General features: G+C 42.5%; 1 protein-coding gene across 1 annotated transcript; it reads right to left on the reverse strand.

Annotated features, from left to right (window-relative positions):
- Positions 1–522: 522 nt before the first annotated feature.
- chn2 (chimerin 2) lies at positions 523–21,831 on the reverse strand. Its single transcript, XM_006801412.3, has 13 exons — positions 21,329–21,831; positions 14,478–14,516; positions 12,887–12,942; positions 11,222–11,253; positions 10,900–11,013; positions 10,478–10,748; positions 5,775–5,858; positions 4,556–4,640; positions 3,146–3,319; positions 2,878–2,955; positions 2,530–2,667; positions 2,330–2,435; positions 523–1,859 (listed from the first exon to the last, which is right to left on the reverse strand). The coding sequence occupies exons 1-13, from the start codon at positions 21,375–21,377 to the stop codon at positions 1,688–1,690; spliced, it is 1,398 nt and encodes a 465-aa protein (XP_006801475.1). The 5' UTR covers positions 21,378–21,831; the 3' UTR covers positions 523–1,687.

Below are 21,831 nucleotides of genomic sequence, written 5' to 3' on the forward strand. Positions count from 1 at the left end.
ACGACCTAGATAAACTGACTGTGATGGATTAACGATATATTTTTATAGCAATCATTTCCTGCTAAAATGTAGTTCCAGTTAAACAAAATGCTGCCATGAACCAGTGATATGCTCTGAAGCCAGAGAGAGAATTTAAGCAACCAAACAGGAAGTGAACACTGTGGTGCAACTATGTCCTTTCTCACAAAGAGAACGACTGTTTTTTCCCTGCTCACTGCAGAAAAATTCCACCCTGCTGAACACACCTACAGGTAAAAGTGGATCAGTGGGAGGGTTATGTAGCAAGAATGAGGTAAAATGTTAAGACACTGTAGCGTTACTGGTTAACCGAGATTTAAAAAAAAAAAAAAAAAAAAAGCTCTTCCAATCACTGCGCTTCAGGATATAAGCAATCATCACTAGCAACAGGGCTGGGCCTTCACTCTGCCCGAACCACTTCTACTGCAACTTACTGAAGTGCAGACTATCCCTATAAAACACACAAAACTGCAGCAGCTCACCCCATTTCAAACTCAAGCTTTAAAACCTTTAATAAATCATCATCATTTCATAAATTACATTATCAACTGTCACAAAAATACAATTTGATAAAATGGATTTGTAGAAAGGATTCAATCGAACCAAGTGTGAAAGAAACACGCCCGGTACAGCTTTAGTATGCCAGTTAAGCAAACTGCAACTCAAGCTGCACCGAGCAATGTTACTGGCAATAAAAAAGAAGAAGAAGAAAAAAAAACAACCAGATCATTATTGAAAATATTCCAAATTACAGCATGAAATACTGAAACACTGCAACATGAGCAACCGGCATGTATACAGAGGAGCTCTGCTCATCTGTTGCAGTCTTCAATAGGACATGAATAAATGACCAGTGTTTAATCCACATGTGTATTCCTCACATAACACTGAATACACTGAAAGTTGAAATGGTGCACCCACGCACGTTTGCTTCTTCTGACAGTACTCTTCTTTCGAGGACCGTTTTTGCATCGACACAAACAAGTCCACAAACAACCGGCCCCGACAGAATATATTATTTGTGACAAAGAACAATGCAGAAACACAAAAATAAACATCTGTACAAAATAAATCTATACACACGTTGCAAAAAAGTGCTTTATGAGCGCCCAATTGTCTCATTTCTTATTATTTCTCTTTGTTTGTACACAGAGTCAAAATATCGATCATTGGATGATCTGATTTTATGTACAATGACAGGATCTGCATTGTTTTATCCCATTTTTAAACCAGCATTCTCGCAAACAGTACAACATATGCACACGTCATGCTAGAAACATTAACTTGGCTGATCTGTGAGGCTTAGTTTACACAAGACCAAGCCTTCACCGACTGACAATGTGCCCAGAGCAGATTTCACACAGCACTGTCATTATGACTGAGTCTACACCAGGTAGTGACAGTCTTCAAATTAAACAGAGGAGGGAACTGCACTGTAGGTAGTTAGAAACACTGGATCCTTTCCTAATATCTAAATGATGGTCTTGGCTGAGCGTGGAGACCCGAAACTTACAGTAACAAGACGATGTCAACACTAAAACCGACAAAGTGAAACTGTCATGCGACAATGAATTCAGACTCTTCACTAGAATTAAGGTGGCTTGAATTTCCTCTGATAGAATAAATAGTTGTCCTTCTCTTCTTTTGTAATGGGCGGACGCCTCGCTCCTTAGAATAATACATCTTCATGCTCTATTATAAGCTGCACCACTAGCTTCTGCTGCCTCATGTCATTCAGGGTTGTCAAGGCGTTCTGCTCCGGCGGCTGCATAAGAGTTGGACCGAAGACAATCCCCAGGTTTTCAGCATTCATTAAGTTGTACTTTTCAAACATTGTCACCCTGTAAAATAAGAAAAAAGAAATCAAGTTTGCACAGGGAACAGAATTAGGAAGCATCCAGACGAGTGATGTTTTGACATGTTTTTATTTTGAGCCGTGTGTTCATTCAGTGTCTCCAGCCAGGGCGCATGAACCTTGTGGGAGGAGGGGTTCCTGCAGTAGCTAGGAAGCTAGTGGACAGATTAGCTTGACGAAAAAACAGGGAAAAAAAAAGTCTGAATCTGTTGAAAACTGTAGTTTTCAACAAATCTTTATAAACTTATGTAAATAGTGCATTTACTGGGGACTATTTTCAGTTGCAGGTTAATACACAGTTTGTCCTGTGGAGCATCTTTACAGCATATGTAGGATTGACTCAAAACAACCTACAGTGCCCATATTCATGGTTACGAAGAAACCCAGTGTCATCCAATCACAGCTTGTCTTTTTGTCAGTTTTGCAACGGCATAACTGATTAGTGGGCGAAGTTACCTCTTGAGGTGAGCCATCAGGTAGCGTAAGGTCTCATAGTGGGCCGGAGGGAGCTGCAGCAAACCTTCGTGAATGGCCTCCAGTCGGGATTCAGCATTTGGAAGTTCTGCATCACATTAGTAAAATGATTAGTATCAGAGCCCTGCAGAGAAGTACTAACACAGTAATGGTGCGGAATAGCAAAAGCGAAGCACTCATACTTGCAGCTTGAATAAATTTGGAGTACAAGTCAAATGTAATGACTGGAATGGGGAGGTCTCTAAAGTAAAGCTTCAAAGCACCAGCAATTATGTTAATGTCTGCATAGGCACTGGCACTGATGTCAGCCTTCTCGCCATCTGTTGACACAAAACAGAAAATATATGACTAAGATGCTGTTTTGTATTTGTTCAATATACAAAATCATTGCTGTAGGTTTCCTTTGTCATCTCCAAAATAAAATACAGCACTGTGTCACGCTCCTCTGCAGCTGAAACACTTTATTCAAAGGTTCGAACCTCTGAACTAAAACCCAGAGCCTAGAGCAAAGGAATTCACTGTCAACAAACCTCGATCAAAAGCAAGCCTCACGTCCTCAATATGCTCGGAGAAGCCAGACACCCTGTAGAGACCTTCGGATTTCATACCTGCAAGAGAAAAATTGGAAGGTTTGTGTCTGTTTCATTGTCACAAAAACATAAAAATGAATCAAAGAAAATGCAGGCGTCTTTTGTACAAAAAGGGATCAATGGCATTTCTAAACATTACAAACGAGTAAAGGAATAGAAATAACTGCGTATTCTACTTTCCTTTACCAGTAATAAGTGATGGATCTACCTCTGAGTTCTATTTCTCGAATACACATGTCCACCACCATGGGCCGCGTTGTGTTGTGAGCTTTGACAAGTGTCGTGAGGTCACAGCTAAACACTTTCTTTATCCTGCGCAGGTCCGGCTGGCAGTCGCTGGGAACAAGCTTGGAGCACTGTTTGTGTACATTCAGCCCACAGTCTAGCAGAGCAAAAGTGAGATAAAAAGAGAGAGAGAGAGACGATAACACAACCATCATCCCAGGCTTAAGACAGCAGTTTGAAAAGGTTTCCCAGAGTCAGTGATAAACTGCACTGTCAGACAGTGCAGCTGCTGTTAAGCTGTCTCGGTGTACTGCGCCAACGGTAGATATCAGCGGACAAGGCAGCACTGGCGGGGGGCTCTTGTTGTAGTTTCGGTCACGTGGATTGTGCTGGACAGCTGGCAAAAGCAGAGTATGTGTAAAAAGTAATGCCTGCTTGTGTGGCAGCACGGCTTGAAATAAAGGTTTTTGAAGGAGTGGTACTCGTCGACCAGGCGGCGTGGGGGTGTGGGGAGGGTGTTTGATGTTACTCTGAAATCGTTCATCACAAACTTGTTTGTAACCGCCCGAGCAACGTTAACGCCGGTCTGCTGATCGGGGTCCTCGTTCTCAGTCAGTGTTGGAGGAGATAAGCAGAGAACTGAGGGACAGAGAGAGAGACAAAGAAGTCTCTCCTGCTTCCCATAGCACATGAGGTGTCTGATGATACCGCCGTTTGCCTCTGGCTTATCAGCATGGCAAATGTCTAAACAACAAACTCTCTGTTTAGGGAGAGAGCAACCGAGTCCACAAGAGCGCACATCAGCCCCACAATTGCGTCTGTGCAAGAAAACAACCCCGTGGAGGCCCTGAAAACCTGCAGTTATGCTGCTATATTTGGACAACAGCGACACCGCGTTTGGCCTGTGTTTGACCCGAGTTTTATATGTCATAGGTTATCTGTAGCATTTACTGTTGACATAACCTACATTTGGATATAAATTCTATCAGCATGCTGCACCACACTGAATTAGTTTGGACAGTGGCAGTTATTAAGCAGCTATGGAGTGCTGTGTAATAACATTTATTAGAATTATTTGGTGGGAGTGGTACAAAATATTAGTGAGTGGAGTGCTCAGAAGGAGTGATAACAGTGAAAGCTGTGATTCTATAAAGATGTCTGTTCCTCACTGCGTTTAAATGTCTTTTGATGAGTCAGCAACAGGACGATGTCATCTTGTTTGCCACAGATGTAACAGGGAAAATGCATAACACCACCACCACCACGCTAAATAACTGAAACATCCGTGACAAGACGCAGATCTTATAATCCCTCGTATAATCTGACTTACAAGACAGGATATTTTCAAACAGTCTACCACATGCAACATTTTATGTTGAAGTGCGTAGAGTACCTGAGCAGCGGACTCCCTGTGCAATGAGGCCCCACATGAAGTTAGCACAGTATTCGCACCAGTGCGGCCCTCGAAAGGTATGTACCTGGGAAGACAAACCACATGTTTACACACACACACACACACACACACACACACACACACACACACACACACACACACACACACACACACACACACACACACACACACACACACACACACACACACACACACACACACACACACACACACACACACACACACACACACACACACACACACACAGTCAACTGCAAGTCAATGACCAGTTCACACAGGAGACCCCTCCACCTTTGATGCGCGGGATAGTGATTACACTGTGATGCCAAGCCATACTGGATGGAACCCTGCACCAAATAAGCGCATTTGTATACACGAGGCAGATTAAAGGATTTACTACAGCGTGTCTGGCATCTGTCCTGAGCAATCGGATACATGCGGGGAAGCACAGAGGCAAGCCTGAAAGTCAAAATAACAGATGTACGCCTATGGTAAGAACAAGGATAAGGTGGCAAATGGAGTTACACTGATGTGCACTTGAACACACCTTCATTGTTACTTTGAATAGGTAGGAGTGGATTAATGAGTGCAGAGGGCACATGGCAGGTGGTGAGTGGATAGTTTTTGTTCGGTTTTCAAAGACAAAGCAAACAAAAAGCTGGGGATCACTGTAGCTCACCTCTTAACTGAAACCCAAGACACCACTGCAAAAACTTTAAGGTGCCCAGAGGCAAGTATGTCCAAGTTCTCCTTTGTGTATTAAGAGAGCCATAACTCTTGCGCTTGCACGCAACTCTCTAACACTTTTTTTTTTTTTTAGAAAATCAGAAGCTTAAAACAAAAACAGATCTAAGAGCTTTTAAATCAATGCTAATCAATGTGTTCTGTTGTTAATGGGTTGTGGTATCCATTAGTTCCCCTCAATGCATATGGGTGTCAGCTGCATGTGTTCTCATCAAAACAGCAACACACACGCACACACACACACACACACACACACACACACTGTGGTCTGTGATCCAAACACATCTGCGGATCTGGAGATGCATCTCGCTAAAGAGTTGCTTAACCAAAGAAAAAACAAAAGTGAGCTACTACAAAATAAATTAATAGTCATTTAGGAGAAATGTTAACAATGTTGTCAGCAGCTGACACTTTGACTCATTTCATTCCTTGTGCCTAAGAAGAAATTGCTCACCTTGAAGTTGTGGATCTTTTCATAGGAGCACTGCTTCTCCGGCGTATCTTTCAAGGCACTCCGTCGCACCAGAGGAGAAGAGATCTGAGGACAAGAGGCCAACAGTTTAATAGGCTTCCACAGGAGAGTCCCCTTGCTCCCCAGCTTGACTCCCAGAGCCAAAGCCAGCAGCTCCTGGCGCTTCCTCTCCTGTCTCTTAGCCTTGTGGGTAATCAGCTCGGCTGCTAAACCTCCTATGTTTTCTTCAGCTTCCATGCTTGACTGATCGGGCTCCCAGAGACTCTCCAATTCCTCTGGGGGAAGGTGTGAAGGGGATCCGTGAGTGCTGTGCAGCAGACGCTGTCGGCAACTGTCCAAAGCAGAGGCAGCAGCTACACTCCACTCTCCTGTGACCCAGGAGGGCGACTGATGACAGCCAGCGCAGCCTCGACTCTGCATCTGATCTGAATCCAGTGGCAGCAGTAAGCAAGAGCAGCAGTGGGAAGAGGACTGGTAGTGGGCGGCCTGAGGGCAGGAGTGTGCCTCGCACAATGGTCCTCTTTCACACACCCAGAAAGAGGGAGAGAAAGAGAGAGGGAGGAAAAGGGAGAGAGAGAGAGCAGGGTCCTAGATGGGCAGGGGCTAGAAGGTTGAGAGTGAGGGCAGCCGGGTGCTGTCAGGACCACTTCACACAGCTCAACAGCTCTCTAAAGCAGGATCAATAGTGCAGACGCCCTCTTTATAGCACTGAGCACACTCCCATTAGCACAGTGCCTTCCGGACACACTCCACTTCACTTAACTGCAGATAATACTTTACTGCCAGCAGCTCTCACTCAGCGCTGGATCCTTTAAACAGGTCACTCGCCTGCTCAGAGACAGACCCAAGATTGTCAGCCTTGTCAGAGCTGAGGCTGTGTTGTCATAACTCAAACAGATCTTGACCTCTAGCTGTGTCTGTCAGCTGGTGGAATTCCCCACACGGCAATCCAAACTAGATCTTCCAGACACCCTGACTGCACTGCCCTGACTGCACTGCCCTGACTACACTGCCCTGACTACACTGCCCTGACTACACTGCTCTGACTACTCCAGTCTGTGACAATCACTTGTGTCAGAAGACCAGCAGAGCTAGACCATTAACTGGTATTCACAGGGATTACTGTAATAATCCTTACACAGGGAATAATCCAGGAGTGCCCAAATCCAAGCAAAATCCCATAGGAAGCTCATTTGCAGGTCTGCAGCAGCGTCTTTTTTGCCAGCGGGGGGTTGTTGCTATGTTCATGCTGAATTTGTCCCTATTAGCTGTGCTCGTTATTAGCCAGTAAACAGCATCACGAGACTTGCTTCCAATTGTCACAATTTCTAAAATGAGGTATGGCACACAAACGACACATCACATGACATTCCAAATAAACATCAGCAAGACTTCATGTCCAGCAGCTTCCGTGTTACAAAACAGATCAGTCCATCTATTGGATGACATCATTAAAAAAAAGTGATTTATTAAGCTACTGCAAAGGTCGGAAAGCCCGTAAGCACTGGATTTGTGAGATAAAGAGCTGGTGCAAAAGCGGAGTGGTGAGGCAGAGAGCAAAAGACCCAAAGGGTAACTGCAAAACTGAGATAAAATGAAGGGGTAGGAAGCTAGGCTGACAGACAGAGAAGCACAAGGGAGGGGGAATGCAGTGGACATGTTGTGTACCAGCTTTTTCCTTTATGTCTCTGATATCTGTTGGGTAAACTAGGCCTTAGCTGTAAGAGGGACAAGACAGGTGAAGAAATTTGTCACTGTGACAAGCATTCTTTCAAACCACGCATACCATACGGTACAATTTAACTCTGCAGCTAAGTCTGTAGAGACAGATGAGGAATAGACCACTCCGTGATATTTTAGCCGCACACAGGGGAGGAGAGGAGAGGGAGGGGAAGGGAGGGGGAGACAAGGGTTGTGCTCTTTGTCTGCAGGCAGATGGCTTCTTGTCTCTTAAAGAAGAGCTTGGAAGAAAGGACACAAAAGGTGGTCCCACAACAAGCTCTGCTTTCTTTTCAGCAGTTTGGCTCTTTTATTCCCCTCAGGACTTTTGTGAGAATGCAGCTGAGTGAACTCAGTTATGATTGGAGTTGTAGGAAAACAGCACAGTGGACACTGGCACAGTGAGACAAAGGGGACTAAAACAAAACTGCTCTAACAAATGGAAAAATAGGCATACTGTGAAGGACACAGTATTGAAAGATACTGAAAATGGAGGAAACTGTCACTTTTGTCTGGGCTAGGACCACCGAACATGCATCTATCACACTCTGGAAAAGTACCACATAGAAATACTGTTTAAGTAGCGTTTTGACATTTTGCAACTAAAGAGACATAAATAGTTGTTTTTGCATTTTTTATAGCAGAGCAAACAGGTAATTATCCTTAAAAAACAAACAAATAAACAAAAAAAACCATGGCAAAACCTTTGAAAATCTTTCTAGGGCACGCACGCAGGGCAGCTTGTTGAGAGCGCCACTGAGATTAAACCAGTGTGGTGAGCATCAGGAGCAACGTGGCTTTAGAGAGGCTTTAGTCACTGAGTAAATTCCTGCACACGCAAAGAAACTCAGGAGGGTGATGGCTCACTCAAGTGCCCCCTTTCACCTTGTGAGAGGGTTTTAATTACACAAGCATTCACAGTTATGGTATTACATAGGTGTCAACTCGACACCGAGTAAACACGCGTGGATTTTGAGTGTACAGTGAAGCTTCTGTGGCTGTTAAAGGCCTCGGGGTGGAGCTGTGTAATTGGTAAACACAAAGTTTAAAAGCGACCACAGATTCAAGCCATCGGGTCAGGTCTCTGCTTCTCAGACGCGGAATATTTGAGCCGACAGAAGACAGTCTCTCTGTGAGAAGAGACTGGCAGGTGGTTTTCAAACGGTGCCTGACAAAGTCTGCCATTATCACAGCTGTCACCGGCTGAGATACTTGGCAGGAGGAATGCATAGTCAGTTTTTCAAAGACACACAGATAGCTGAAAATCTGACATTTAGCTAGAGACATGCTCCAGTTTTACTTGCCAAATGGGATGCTTATTACAGAATGCAGTCCACAGTCATTCAAACCTAAAAATCAGGCTGCGGATCGAACACACGAGGGACACTTTTCAATAAAGCGCTGCCTTTCATGCAAATGCAGGCTTGTCTGCACTTCTTAGAGGAGTTCTCGGTGTAGCTGTATCTGTCAAAGTTTATTTAAAACAGCAATAAGTCAATGGACTACTCGCTGACCAGCAACCAATGCTTGCATTAATGCTCTCGTGTTACAGAAATCGAACTCAAGACTGATGATGTTAACACAGCAATGATGGTCCTCCTGACAGGCTGCCATCTGCCTGTTGCTGAGTGATGAACTAGAAGCTGACATTTTGAAGACAAAATATCCCAGAATAAATCAAAGCTGAGAGACACATTAACGATACAGCTCACGCGCTCACTGCAAAACACCAAGAAATATACAAATAGTAAATAAATGTAAAAATTAAAGCTTGGCTGTGACTCTGACTGCCATCACCTCTTAAAAAAGGCACAAGAACTAAGTTCAGATTGCCACCTAGTGGAAGGACACTTAAAAAAAAAACATGAAGAAAGCAGACATTCCTCATCCTGATTAAGAAATCATTTACAGACTTTAATCTGACATCGGCTTGCGAGTGCCAACGAATACAATGTGAAACCTGTCTCACCCAAGATCAACGTGTCTGATATGGATGGCAGGCCGAGCAAAGTCCCAGTCCCCTTGGTCATCATTACCTTTCAGTGAAGGCAATGAAGCATGGCAGCAGCGAACACACCCAGAGGCAGCAAGGATAATGTACGTCTCACTCACAGGACAAAGTGTCCTCTCAGGAATGCTCTCGTTCTACAGCAAATGTACTGGAAATGTTAAGTAGTATGGAACTGGATCAAAACTCCAGTATTTACACAGCGCTGGTGATAAATACCAGCTACTGTAATCTGCAACCCGCTAGATCTTTGCAATAATGCTGGCTTGTTGTGGATGTTTCGAAAGATTATGGGCAGCCAAATAATTTGGAAACAGAGCTAGTTTCTGATCAAGTCTGTTTGTTATATACTATATTTCTTTAGTATTTTGTATATTTTGTATATTGTTCACAATTGGATGCAGAATTGTGAACAATATAATGGAGAAGTTTTCTTTTGCACTGCTCCCTTCCTGTTGGAATATTACCCAAGCCAAGAGTCAATAATTAGCTTGCTTAGGTCAATCCACAGAAGCAAAATTCAAAGAAAATCTAATTACAGTTACCGCATGTACCACATCCACAAAATGCAAAAATCTGCAGTACAAAACAAAGAAATATTTGGCAGGACCACCCTCAGCACAAATTCCCCCAGTTAAACATTGTTTTTGAAGGTATTTTGTAGAGCTCAGTTCAGCTTTGGGGAACTTCTAAGAAGTTTCTGACTCTTCGTGTAATTCCAGATGTTTTGATTAAGGGATGCGGAGCTACACCGTTTGTTGTAGGATTTCTTATTCTTCTTGTCACTTAAGATTCTTTCCGAGTCTGAATGCCCAGAGTTTCTGAATGACTCAGAGACCCTGATAGTGTTTTAGGATCAGAATCACACATACACACTTCTATTTACTCTACATGGTATACACTTGTTACAAACTGGATGGCCACAGAGCGCAGTACAACATCCAGTCATAAAACCCACCTTTTCATCTCTCTGGAAGGTGACCCTGCGTGGTTCTGTGCGTCCACGGCTCAGTCTGTGCACCATTTTGTCCTTGAGCAGCGACGTGTAACCAAGATGCTCGTAGATGGGGTTAGTGGTCATTTTGGCAATGTACTCTGCTGCCTTGGTCTCGATGTAAAGAGTGATGAGGGCGTCCGTCACAAGGTCGTGGACCGACTCAAACCGCTTCTCCCCGACAAAGTGCTTCCCATCGTAAAACAATCGGTAGTTGAGGGTCTGGTGTCCAAACCTGGATGGAGAATGAGGATGTAGTCGGTAGATACGTTTTAGAGGTTGAGCGGGTGAGTAAAAGCGATCAAAGTGGAGACTCGGTGAGTGTTGGGATGCTGGTAGAGCCGACCTCTCAGGGATTCGGTGCTGCATATTGATGGGTTTGTTACCTTAAGGCCAAGGTGCATGTCCCTGGCTGTCTTTGGCTCTCCCTGATGAGGTAAGCACCCTCTGTTCCCACCAGCAGCTCATCAGCATAATCTCGAGAGATCACGCCATGAAATCTATTTAAAAAAAAAAAAAAACGTATACAAGTCCTCCAATGTGATTTCCTCCTTAGTCATGAAGTTTTACATATTGAACGCTGATCAAAAGACAAACAAAAAGATACATATCCACACCCACTTATAATCTACAACTGAAAACCATTCGCTGTGCGTCGCAGGGGAAAAACAACATAGTGAATGATGAAAGAAATTTAGTTACACTCACTCTCTGCCATAGTATTTGGGTCTGCTCTCCATCTGTAAACCAGAAGAAGAAATATTGGCTGCAGCAATATAACATGAAAGCTCAATCAAATAGCTTTGCAAATTGTTCTTACAGCCTGTGTGAAAGATAAAAGGCCCAACACCACAGCACAGATTATCTCCATCTGTACCCCCGTGTCTATTCACAGCTACCAAAGCCACAAATTCAGCTCACACACTGTGGAGATGAATTGGAGGCAAAGCACTAAAACAGCTGGTAATAGATGGCCAGCTGCAAAAATTTATATTGAGCCTGTTAGTGTCTATGTATTACAAGTCTCCCAAGAGATATGGCTAAACCTATTTTTAATCTTGAATGTAAATATAACCACAGATATCGCTATAGTGATCGCCTGCAATAAAACAAGAGGGTTTTTTTTCATGTCATAGATTTGAGCTTTTATAGCACTGCCAGGGTGAATCATGACTTCTTTTTTCTTTCTCTTTCCTGGCCTTCTTTCTATAATCTTTTATAGATAATAGCTATGACGATATTGGATTTGGTAATATGTCAAACATCATTTTGTGGCGAATTAATGGACAACTACTTATCTAGTAATAGCAGCCCACAGGCTTCTCTTAGCTCATCAAAGTGTGGCAAGACTCAAAATAGGATGAGACACGCATCATTTCTGGACACTTATACAATAGAAAATTCACAGATCTTTCTGCGAGGGAAGTAAAAAGTAGAGCAACTTGCTCCATGAGCTTTCCTAACATAACTGAAGGGATCAAATCTGCAGTCTCCTTCGAAAGTGCCCCTGATCTTGAATTTCTCTTCTACACTTGTAACACATCTTGATGTTTCTTATAGGATAAAATGTGCTATTGTAGCTGCACTATAGGTGATGGCAGCACTTCAGACGGCCCTTTCATTCACAGGATTGAGAGAACAATCAAACCCTGTGCAAGCTAAGACGACATAGTAATTGATTTGGAAATATCATTAAATTTCGCCTTAAAAAGTCCTTGAAAAAATGCTCCTAAACAAACTTTAAGGAAAGGAGCGTCACTTATTTCATTTTTATTTTGCACTGAGTTTAAATGGTTACACTTTGGGTGCGGGAGGTTCAACAAGCAGCTCCCCACAGGTTACTGAGTGGTCTGGCTCCCAGCTGCCAGCGAATGTGTTCCACGGGAAAAACCTGAGCGTGAAAACTGAGCAGTGGTGAACATGTAGCGTGGTAGACTGACTCATGAAGGGAAAGACACTCAGAAATAATAAATTCAAATTTGATGGTGTCGATAACTGTGTCAGTTAGCTCCAGCGCCTGACCATATGGTCGATTGTTATATCGGACATTTGGCAGCAATAAACAAACAATGAACACAATCACAGATGGGATTCATGCTTTGCTTGTATTCTGGCTTAGTTTCGCATCAGAACGTTTATTGTTGCTTTGCTGCTGCTGTGCGTTTGAAATTTTAAACCATACAAATGCAAGCCTACGTGAATTATCTGAGCAATCAAGCAGTTTCAGAAATTTGGACTTTTTCTTCATTTAAATGCACTGAATTTGTTTATCATTTATCACTGAGGTAAGAATTGTTTTTCACATTTACAGTGACAAAAATGTGATTATGATCCTTTCAGCATCTATGCAGTTGTTTACAAAGCTGCACATACCTCCTGAGGACATGTGATCCTCTTTGGTCTTGGGGCTTCCTGCTGTAGCTGGTACACTGTTAGAGAAACATGGATATTGATGAAGGCTCCATGTTTTCCACCAAATAGAAGCGTGGTTAATACACAGTTAAGAGGAAGGAAATAAAGTGTGCTGTGCAGCATTTACACAAAGGACAACAGCTATGAGTAAAGCAATATTTCCACTTAATAGGCTGCAGCCTGTGGAAGAAGCTTCTAAGCGCTGCTCAGAGAGCAGAAGTAACAGGTACATAAGGAGCCATTAGCTTTTGTGTGCAGTGCTTAGCAGTGAGTGTTTTACAGGGCCATATATCTGAAATCCATTTGCGTGAATTAAGACCTGTTTACCTAATGTGCACTTATAACTCCATAGATTCCTTTCAACTTTGAAACACAAAGACACTTTTAGACACGTGGTGCAAGTGCAAGCCTATTATTAGCATTAGTAGTGAAACGGGGGGAAAAAGGGGGGAAAAAATGGAAATGAGAGATTTATGGCGGGGATTTAATGAGCACAAACATCTCAGCCGCCTCCCAGAAATAGCACGTTCAATTAGCTGTTTAAAAAAAGAAAAAGAAAAAAAAAGGTGAGCAGCCAAAACAGAGAATCAGAATCAGTAGCTAACCATGATTTTTTATGAGTATAGAAGTGCACTTTCCCTTTTACCAAAGCCAACTTCACAAACAAACGAAACAAACAAAAATGTTTCCTGTTTTAATGCTCTCAGTCCCATCGTTTGGCAGCCTTGTGTGTGGATGACGGCTCCACTCCAGTGTCCTCACTACTGGCAAGCAGTGCTAAAGAAAGTGCTGCGTGAGGCTGAGCTAAGTCTTCACCGCAGCAGATTCTCCAGGCAGGGGGAAGGATCTCCTGACTGTGAAATTTCATGTTTTGTCAGGCTGACTTAAGCCAACCAGCAAGATCTGGACATCATCCATTCCCAAGACAGAGGGAATCCAAAAATACCTCAACATAGGACGAGGGGAGTCAGACGGGAGCAGCATTAATGTAAAATTACGCAGACTAGACATTTAATTACAGGGGAAGTTATTTTAAAAAGCTATAAATTGTAATTAGTTAAGCAAAATGTAGGACAGACATTTTCCCCAGCAGAGACGATTTCGGCTCAGCTTCAATCAGTGCGTTTACCTCTATTCTGACGAGCCAAGCCGTTTCCTCCCACATGGTAAAAACACTGCATAATGAAGTGGGCGTTCTGAGGACCCCGTTTTAAATGAGGCTCTTTAGCAGGTAGAAAATCCTATTTTCCTAGCTGCTGGTAACCTATTTTACTCAGAGATCAGGAATTGGCTGCTTTGCATTTGCGCTTGTGTGAATGAATTCAGTGGGCGAGTGTGTTCACGGTGTGTGCCTTTAAAGCGTGTGTGCGTGGCCTTTTGGAACCTGCAGTGCATCTAATTTTGTTATGCTAAACCAAACCTAATTCTTCAAAGGACAGAAAACATTTCTGTGTGAAATGTGGAGCAGGAAAAAAAAAAAGGTGAAGCACACCAAAGGCAAAGTTAGGTGAAGGCACTGCTAATCAGTGTATAAAGTGAATTAATTACTCACAATAAGACTTCCATATGGGTGGCTGATAATCCTCAGGGTCTGCAAAACACAAAAATACAAAAACAGGCTTTTGTCACAAACTCATGATTGTGTTAATAAACTCTCCTGTTTTCTCTCATTACAAAAACTCCACGTCTAGCTTTTTCCCAGTGGGATGAGTGTGCGCCCTTTACCACTGTTATGTCACTGTTGTTTATCTCTCCACTATAATTATGCATATGGATTCATGCTGCGCAGCTGCCTCTTGAGACGCACCAGTGAATACAATTCTAATCAGCGCCTGCGCTTCAAGGACAGTCGGTACGCGCTGATGTCCGCTTGCTAAACATTGTGTCGGCACGCACCTGATCTATATTAACAACCACCAAGGTCCCCGACAGCACCCATCTGCCCTGCGGTGAGACTACAAACACGCCAATCAAAATTAGCAGAAGTAAATACAATTTGAATCTTGCTACACACAGCAAGACATCCCCGTGGGAAATGTGGTGGCTGAGATATGATTATGTGATTATGGAGCACGATGTTATATTAGCTCAGGAAACGTTTCAGAGAAGGTGGAGTAAATTCTCTGCAGCAAGTCAGAGTTTACTCCTACTGAGAAAAGAAATGACTTGTAATACTCTGAAAACGTCACCGAATGAATTAAAATGTGGCCAAAGGTAAGTCATAAAAAACACGTTGACACCCGTAACCATAAGAATAGCTAATATACTTTGTCGGGTAGGTTTTCTTTTACTGTACAGCAAAAAGGGAAATCACACTACAGCACTGTAGGCGTTACATTATAGTACTGTATATATTTTCAGTTTTCCTGATATGGTCTCCATAAACAGTTTGTTACATTAAAACTCAATGCATTTGTGCAAAATCCATTTTTGGAGTGTTTGGTTTTGTTTTTTGCACAGCAACTTGTCACTGTACACATCAGTTTCATGATGTAGAAACTGATTTGTCAATATTAATATCCCTTTGTTGTTTTTGACTGTGTTTGCAGAGCAGTCTGGCAAGATCCCAAACAAATCAGCCCTCGTGGCGAGGACTTTTAGGTCGTGTCAAGCTTCAACCTTCAAACTCAAACGTTTGTTTGTTTGTTTTTTAATCGTGTTACAAGGTTGTAATTATGATTAAGATGTAATTACGTTGTAAGATTTTCACGATCTATTAAATTGCAGTCAGTTAAAACATGCTAATTCTACACAAGTTACAGCAAAAAAATCTCATAAGAATTAGATTTTCTTCCCTTAGAAGAAACAATTAATTGCATGTTTGAAAATTACTGAATGCCTGGTATGCTCAGCATGCCAGTATGCACACTGTGACACTGACTCAGTCATACAATATCAATCCTGGTGGCCTATAGCTATCACATAGGCAGATTAGACTTCATGCCAAATGCAGAAAATAGCCAGCAATGTCACTCCCAGTGCCAGAGAGAGAGAGAGAGATTTACCCAACTGCGCCCAGATGATACATGTAAAGCATTCCTTTGTACTCATCAGCAAATCTGCACCACACCCCTCTGGCGAGGAAGGAAAGTAATAAAACACACCTCATATGGGGATGGGAATCAGATAATGAAAACCAGTGAGCACTTGCTGGATATGGGCACCGAGGTCCAGGCAGCTAAACTGAAAATCATTAGTCATATGAAGTGCATCTGTGTTAAAACTGTTCCACTAACATATATATACATATATATGTTGCTCTTTGATTTTTTTTTGTGTCTGACAGCACTTGAAGAGCAGACAGTCAGGGCGCTTCCTTCCCGCTGGCTTGTCTGCGAGCGGCGGCAGCATGAGTTTGACTGGAGGCTGGTTGCAGTATTTTCAAATAAAATAAAAATCTCATCATTGCACCTCATCATTACGGCACAGTCACTGTGCAAAGAGCTCTGTTTATTACAGGACACAAACAAGACAGGTGCACACAATTAACAGCTGAATAAATATGTAAATGACAAAAAGAAAAGGCAAACAAACCCGACCCCGATAAATTTTGTTGCTGAAGCCCTTCACAGAGTGTCTGCCTTCCAACACTACCAAATAACCTTCGGGCTCCATTTGCCGATGCGCGGCTGCCTTGGAAAATGTATTGTTCAACACTGACGCTTTGTCACTGTGTACTGCACTGGCAACAGCCTGAAAGATTTATTCCACTGCAGCTTATTTAAAGAATGTGATTTCATCTGGTGGGCTGCCAAATATTCTCTTTTCAATCTAATTCTTAATAATGACGAATGGCATTTTGGCCTGGAATTGAGCAGCAGCTTTGGCTACAAAAGAGGGAGCACGTAAGTGCTGGTTCAGATGCAAACACTGGCAGACACTTGCCCAAATATACACATATGTGTAAATACCTACCCACCCACACACACTCACACACACAAGTATACGTATACGCAAGCTCGCACATGCACATAAACACCCAAGGAACATCAAAAAGAATTTCCAAGTGGCTCAGAGTTTGTGTGGCGTCTCTCTGACGATGATCAGGGAGAATTTTAAAATTCTGAAGCAGCCAGAGGGCTCTTCCCCCCCGAAGAAACAGCTATTAATTGCGTTGCCCTCCATTACTCACCAAGTCAGAAGCATTCAATAAAATAATTACCAGCGGGTGTTTGCTTCGATGACAAAGAGAATTTGCGATGAATAAAGATCAAGCTAAGAGTTTTATCCCCCGAGATACCATCCGCTCTACTGTCTGTGCAAAATGCAAAAGAAATATTCCGCTTCAGCGCCTAAAACAATGACTTGTGTTGATGTACACTGAACGCATGGCTGACAACAGCAACTTTGGAGTATTTTAAGACAGGATGTCTGTGCAGAATCCTCACTGCTGTTGTCAACAGTGAAGGTGACACAGAAACAACAATTACAAGGAGAAATGAGACCAATACCTGACCATCTGATGGGATGTTTCCCAACATGCAATGCAATGCTGCATATCTGGGGGCGTATATGCAGAGGTAATATGGAGCCAGTAATTTCACTGGAAACTGGGACCCACTGTCACTGTATCGTGCGTGCAGATGTCTTTAAATCTGATTTGTGCAGTCCTTTTTACAGCTTCTAGTCAGCTCCCAAAATTTGTGGGACACCACTACGGTGGATTTTAAATCAAGCAATTGATATGTGACTGAAGTGCAGACTTTCAGTTTTAATTCAAGGGTTTTTCTTTTCCTTCATTAACTGTTTAAGAATTACAGTCATCTTTTTTTATTCACAGTCCCCCATTTTTCAGAGGCTGAACTGAAACTGGACAAATTAAAACAATTTTAAATATAAGGATTATTTTAATCACTTGAATGAAAATCCTTTGCAGTCATTGATTGCCTGAAGTCTGGAACCAATAGACATCACCAAATGCTATCTTTCCTCCCTTGAGATGCTCCACCAGGCCTTTACTGCATCATCTTCAGTTGCTGCTTGTTTGTGGGTCTTTCTACTTTCAGATTTGTCTTCAGCGATTGAAATGCATGCTCTATCGGGTTGAGATCAGGTGATCGACTAGGTCATTGAAGAATATCCCATTTCTCTACCATAAGAAACTCTACTGCTTTTGCACTATGCTTTGGGTCATTATCCATTTGCACTGTGAAGATCCGTCAGTTTTGCAGCATTTGTCTGAATCTGAGCAGAGAGTACAGCCCTGTATGCTTCATAATTAATCCTGCTGCTTCTGTTAGCAGTCATATCATCAATAAACACTAGTGACCCACTTCCACTGGCAGCCATACATGCCCATAACCATAACACTCCCTTCGCCATGTTTAACAGATGATGTGGTATAGTTTGGATCATGAGCCGTTTCTTTCCTTCATATCTTTTTATTACCATCATGCTAAAAATTCAGCTTTGTTCTGTTTATCTAAAGATTTTTTTGTATTGTTCGGGCTCTGTTGTTTTCTGGCCTCTGAAAATCGGGCACTGCGTATAAAAACGTCCGTAATTCCAAAATAGTTATTCACCGCACTTTAATCACATGCTGATTGTACAGACTAGAAAAATTGTGGGGATTTTTAAGCAAATTATGGACCAACAGTACATGACTGCTTTTAGTTTATTTTTTTAAACCTTTCAAGGTCTTGTTCTGGCAGGAGGAGTCCTTAATTTCAAGTCCTTTGAATATCTTCTACATTTTCAAATACCATTTGATTTTTCCTCATTTTAACCATCTAAAGATGAAGAGAACAGAAATTCTTATTTCTGTTCTTTGTGAAGACTGTAAAAATGCTTATGTATGATCCGAAAAGGCCGTTTCATAAACATAACAAAAGGTGACTGTGAAAAATAATTTTACTGTTGACCACTTGTGGGGGGAAAAAAAAACACTTTGAAGTTTTAGTTACAGGTTTGAGATTTATCCACACGCATAAGGAGGATTAAGAAACGACACATTCTGGAGAAGATCTCCAAGTGTGCGTACCTCACAAAAATACTTGCACACACAAGCATGTCAGTGGGATACATCAGAGCTGCAGCAGGGAGACCATCTGTGTGTTACAGTGATCCAAAACAAGTATCTCAACACAGTCTTAGCTGACCAAATAACATGTGACAGGTAGGAGAGTGTCTCTCTCTCTGTGGAGTGTGTTTGTGTGCTGCTGGCATAGACACCCTTAGGGAAAGCTGGCTGTTAAAAAGAAGTGTAGGCGAGTTTAAACAAGGAAAAATATCATTTGGTAACCTGATTTTGACATTTCTTTGAGTCTGCTGTGGAGAATGTGAATGCAAACATGCAAGTAAAACATGACACAAATCTAGTCCTGAAAGATTAACAAATAAAAATGAGGAAAAATAAAGAAGTAACAGAAATATGTTGAGATATGTTGTAAGAAATGTGTAGGATCGCACTTAACAGACAGCCTGTCTGTAATGCATGGCGACATGTCTGCCTCCCTGACCAACTTTATCATTTAAGGCTGCATCTAAAGGCATACTTTCATGCTGTTGCCCTCACAAAACATTTTCAAAGCTTCATTTCCTGAAGCCGTCTGCCCAATGGTGTGCTGCTGGTACAGTTACATGCTTCCATGCCTAACCACGCCAAGAATGTGTAGGAATCTCCCCGATTTAGACAGAAAGCCAGAGGATGTTTCCAGGAAAAGGATGAGATTGCAACATTTATGTTGCAATCTTATGGCAATGGCTGATATTATGGCAAGTGATTTGCATACAATCTAATACCCTTTGTATTGGGTTTTGTAGATATTTTGCAGAAAGTAAAGAAACAAATCAACCCAGTTACCTCTTTTTGTTACTTAAAAATAAAAAAAAATTCCCATCAGTTACAATTCGATTGTGCAGATTTACAAATGTGATGGATTTAGCCAAATATACCAAAGCACTTTGTTTGCAGCAAGAACAGAAGACCTAATATGGAGCTGGAATTTCACAGAGATTCATGTTTCAGTCATATGCCTCATAGACAAGATTATTCAAATGTTGCATCTGGCTGCCAAAGAGCTCTGCACGAAAATAATAATACCCTTGCGACAACCACTCCATCCCTGGCAACAGTGCAGCTTGTAACCTCTGATAATTATATTGAGAGCCCAACAATAATGACAACCCTCCAATGCCACAGAAAGAAGAGACTTTCCTCTTAAAGCAGCAGCGGTCAAACAGTAAATCCACTTCTTTCTGAAACGCACACATGAGATAATGCTTTGTGAAGCCTGTGGTCACCCTGGGCTATATCAACTTGACTGTCTCTCCCTCCCACTGGGCAGTACCTTGGGAAATGTGACGCTGCTGTGTGGTCAGGATGCAGAGACAGTGAGAAAGTAAAACAAACACTTTATGGAATGTCCTCGTCCTGCCATAAATTAAATGAAAATCCACCAAAGCAATGCTGAATTTGACTTTTTGCTGCAGCTTTTTCTTTTTCCTCTTTTTTGCACATTTTCTTGATGTGATTTTATAGTACAAACATAAACCACGCGTGCGGAGGCTCAGTGGTACAAACAGCCTCATCCCTCTGTCACACACACTCGTCCCTGATTGTTTGGTGGGGCTTCCACATCAAGCAGTGCTGCGATAGTGGAGGTTGTACTTTATACTCTGGCAAATACGAGCTACTCCTTATCAACACACAACGGCCTATGCGCAGAGAAAGCATTCTGCTGCTCCCACTATTATTTTCAGGGTTTATTTGAACAGCTGCTGACAAACATTCTGCTTTTCCTTCTGTGAAAAGCAAAGCACACAAATAATATGCGCTAATCACTGAGCTATACCATTGTTTATGCAAAGGGGATTTGGCTGGAGTTTTCTGCAAACTGAAGCAGTCTGAGCTGTATTATAATCACTCAACTGGGGCATATTAGATTAAAAAAAATATCAGAAAACACCTCAGCCTGGTTGATGTTGCATTTTTGGAAAATGGTAGACTAAGGAGGCCAAAGATAATCACAGAAGACAGCCAAGTGGAAAGTCAATAGTGGAATTGTGGAAATGATTGGCAACGTTAAGGACAACATCCAAAACCAAGCGTCACACTGACTGCATCTCACGACCTTATAATCCTTGTGCACATGAAGGGCTTTCCTTTTACCCCAGTACCTCCACAGCTGCATCCACTTAGAGGTTTTTTCCCCCTATATTATCACAGCTGCCACCTCGAGATAGTTTAATGAAAGGCATCTGTGAGACAAATTAATAGAGATGAAGATAATGCGTGGGTTTACTACGTTGGTTGTATACAAGCCAACAGGAGAGAAAAGTTTGATTCAAGCCAAACGAAAGCATTAGAAACTTCTCAAGAGGAAATGCCATCCTATTATTATTTCTATTATTTAGTGCAAAGCTTCTGTGTCTGTTCGTTTGGGGGAGAATTTGAACTCTTACCAGAGGATAAAGATGAACCTGAGAGGCTTGAGTTGCTGGATGCTGCCATCCCAATCACTTTCACGACTCGGTTAGTCCTGTTTGGCCAAGGTGGGCTCACAGCAGCTCGTCCCTGGCGGTGCCTCCATTTCCCTCACGCCCCAGTGTGCTTCACCTTTGACGCCTGACTGGTGATCATTTCATGTCTTGTTTGATCCCGAGCCCACCAACACCACCCCCGTCCGTCCGTTTGAATCTGCTGATCCTTTCCTTCGCCTCGCTGCGCGCCTCGGCGAGGAGTTCACGCTGCCGCATACACCGTGGGTGCCGTGGATTAAAAAATAAATGAAAAAAATAAGACTACAGGAACGTTCTCCGTAGGTCGGTTTCGTCAAAACGTTTCCTCTCCACAGTGGACCGAACCTGTAGGTACAAAGTGTCGTGCCATGCAGAGCCCAGCCACGGCGTCCATGTGCCACTTTAAGGATCGCAATAAACACACCACACCGCAGCCTAGACGCGCC

Source organism: Neolamprologus brichardi, chromosome 11, assembly GCF_056152115.1.
Source record: "Neolamprologus brichardi isolate AB-2024 chromosome 11, ASM5615211v1, whole genome shotgun sequence".
Classification (NCBI taxonomy): domain Eukaryota; kingdom Metazoa; phylum Chordata; class Actinopteri; order Cichliformes; family Cichlidae; genus Neolamprologus; species Neolamprologus brichardi.

What these genes read in the sequence shown, in the direction of transcription:
- chn2 (XM_006801412.3), bottom strand. Translation starts at nt 21,377, where the DNA reads ATGGCAGCATCCAGCAACTCAAGCCTCTCAGGTTCATCTTTATCCTCT. An exon ending in ACCCATATGGAAGTCTTATT is followed by an intron (nt 12,943 to 14,477) that starts GTGAGTAATTAA and finishes TTTCTCTAACAG; the next exon opens with TGTACCAGCTACAGCAGGAA. An exon ending in ACAGGGAGTCCGCTGCTCAG is followed by an intron (nt 3,320 to 4,555) that starts GTACTCTACGCA and finishes TTGCTCTGCTAG; the next exon opens with ACTGTGGGCTGAATGTACAC.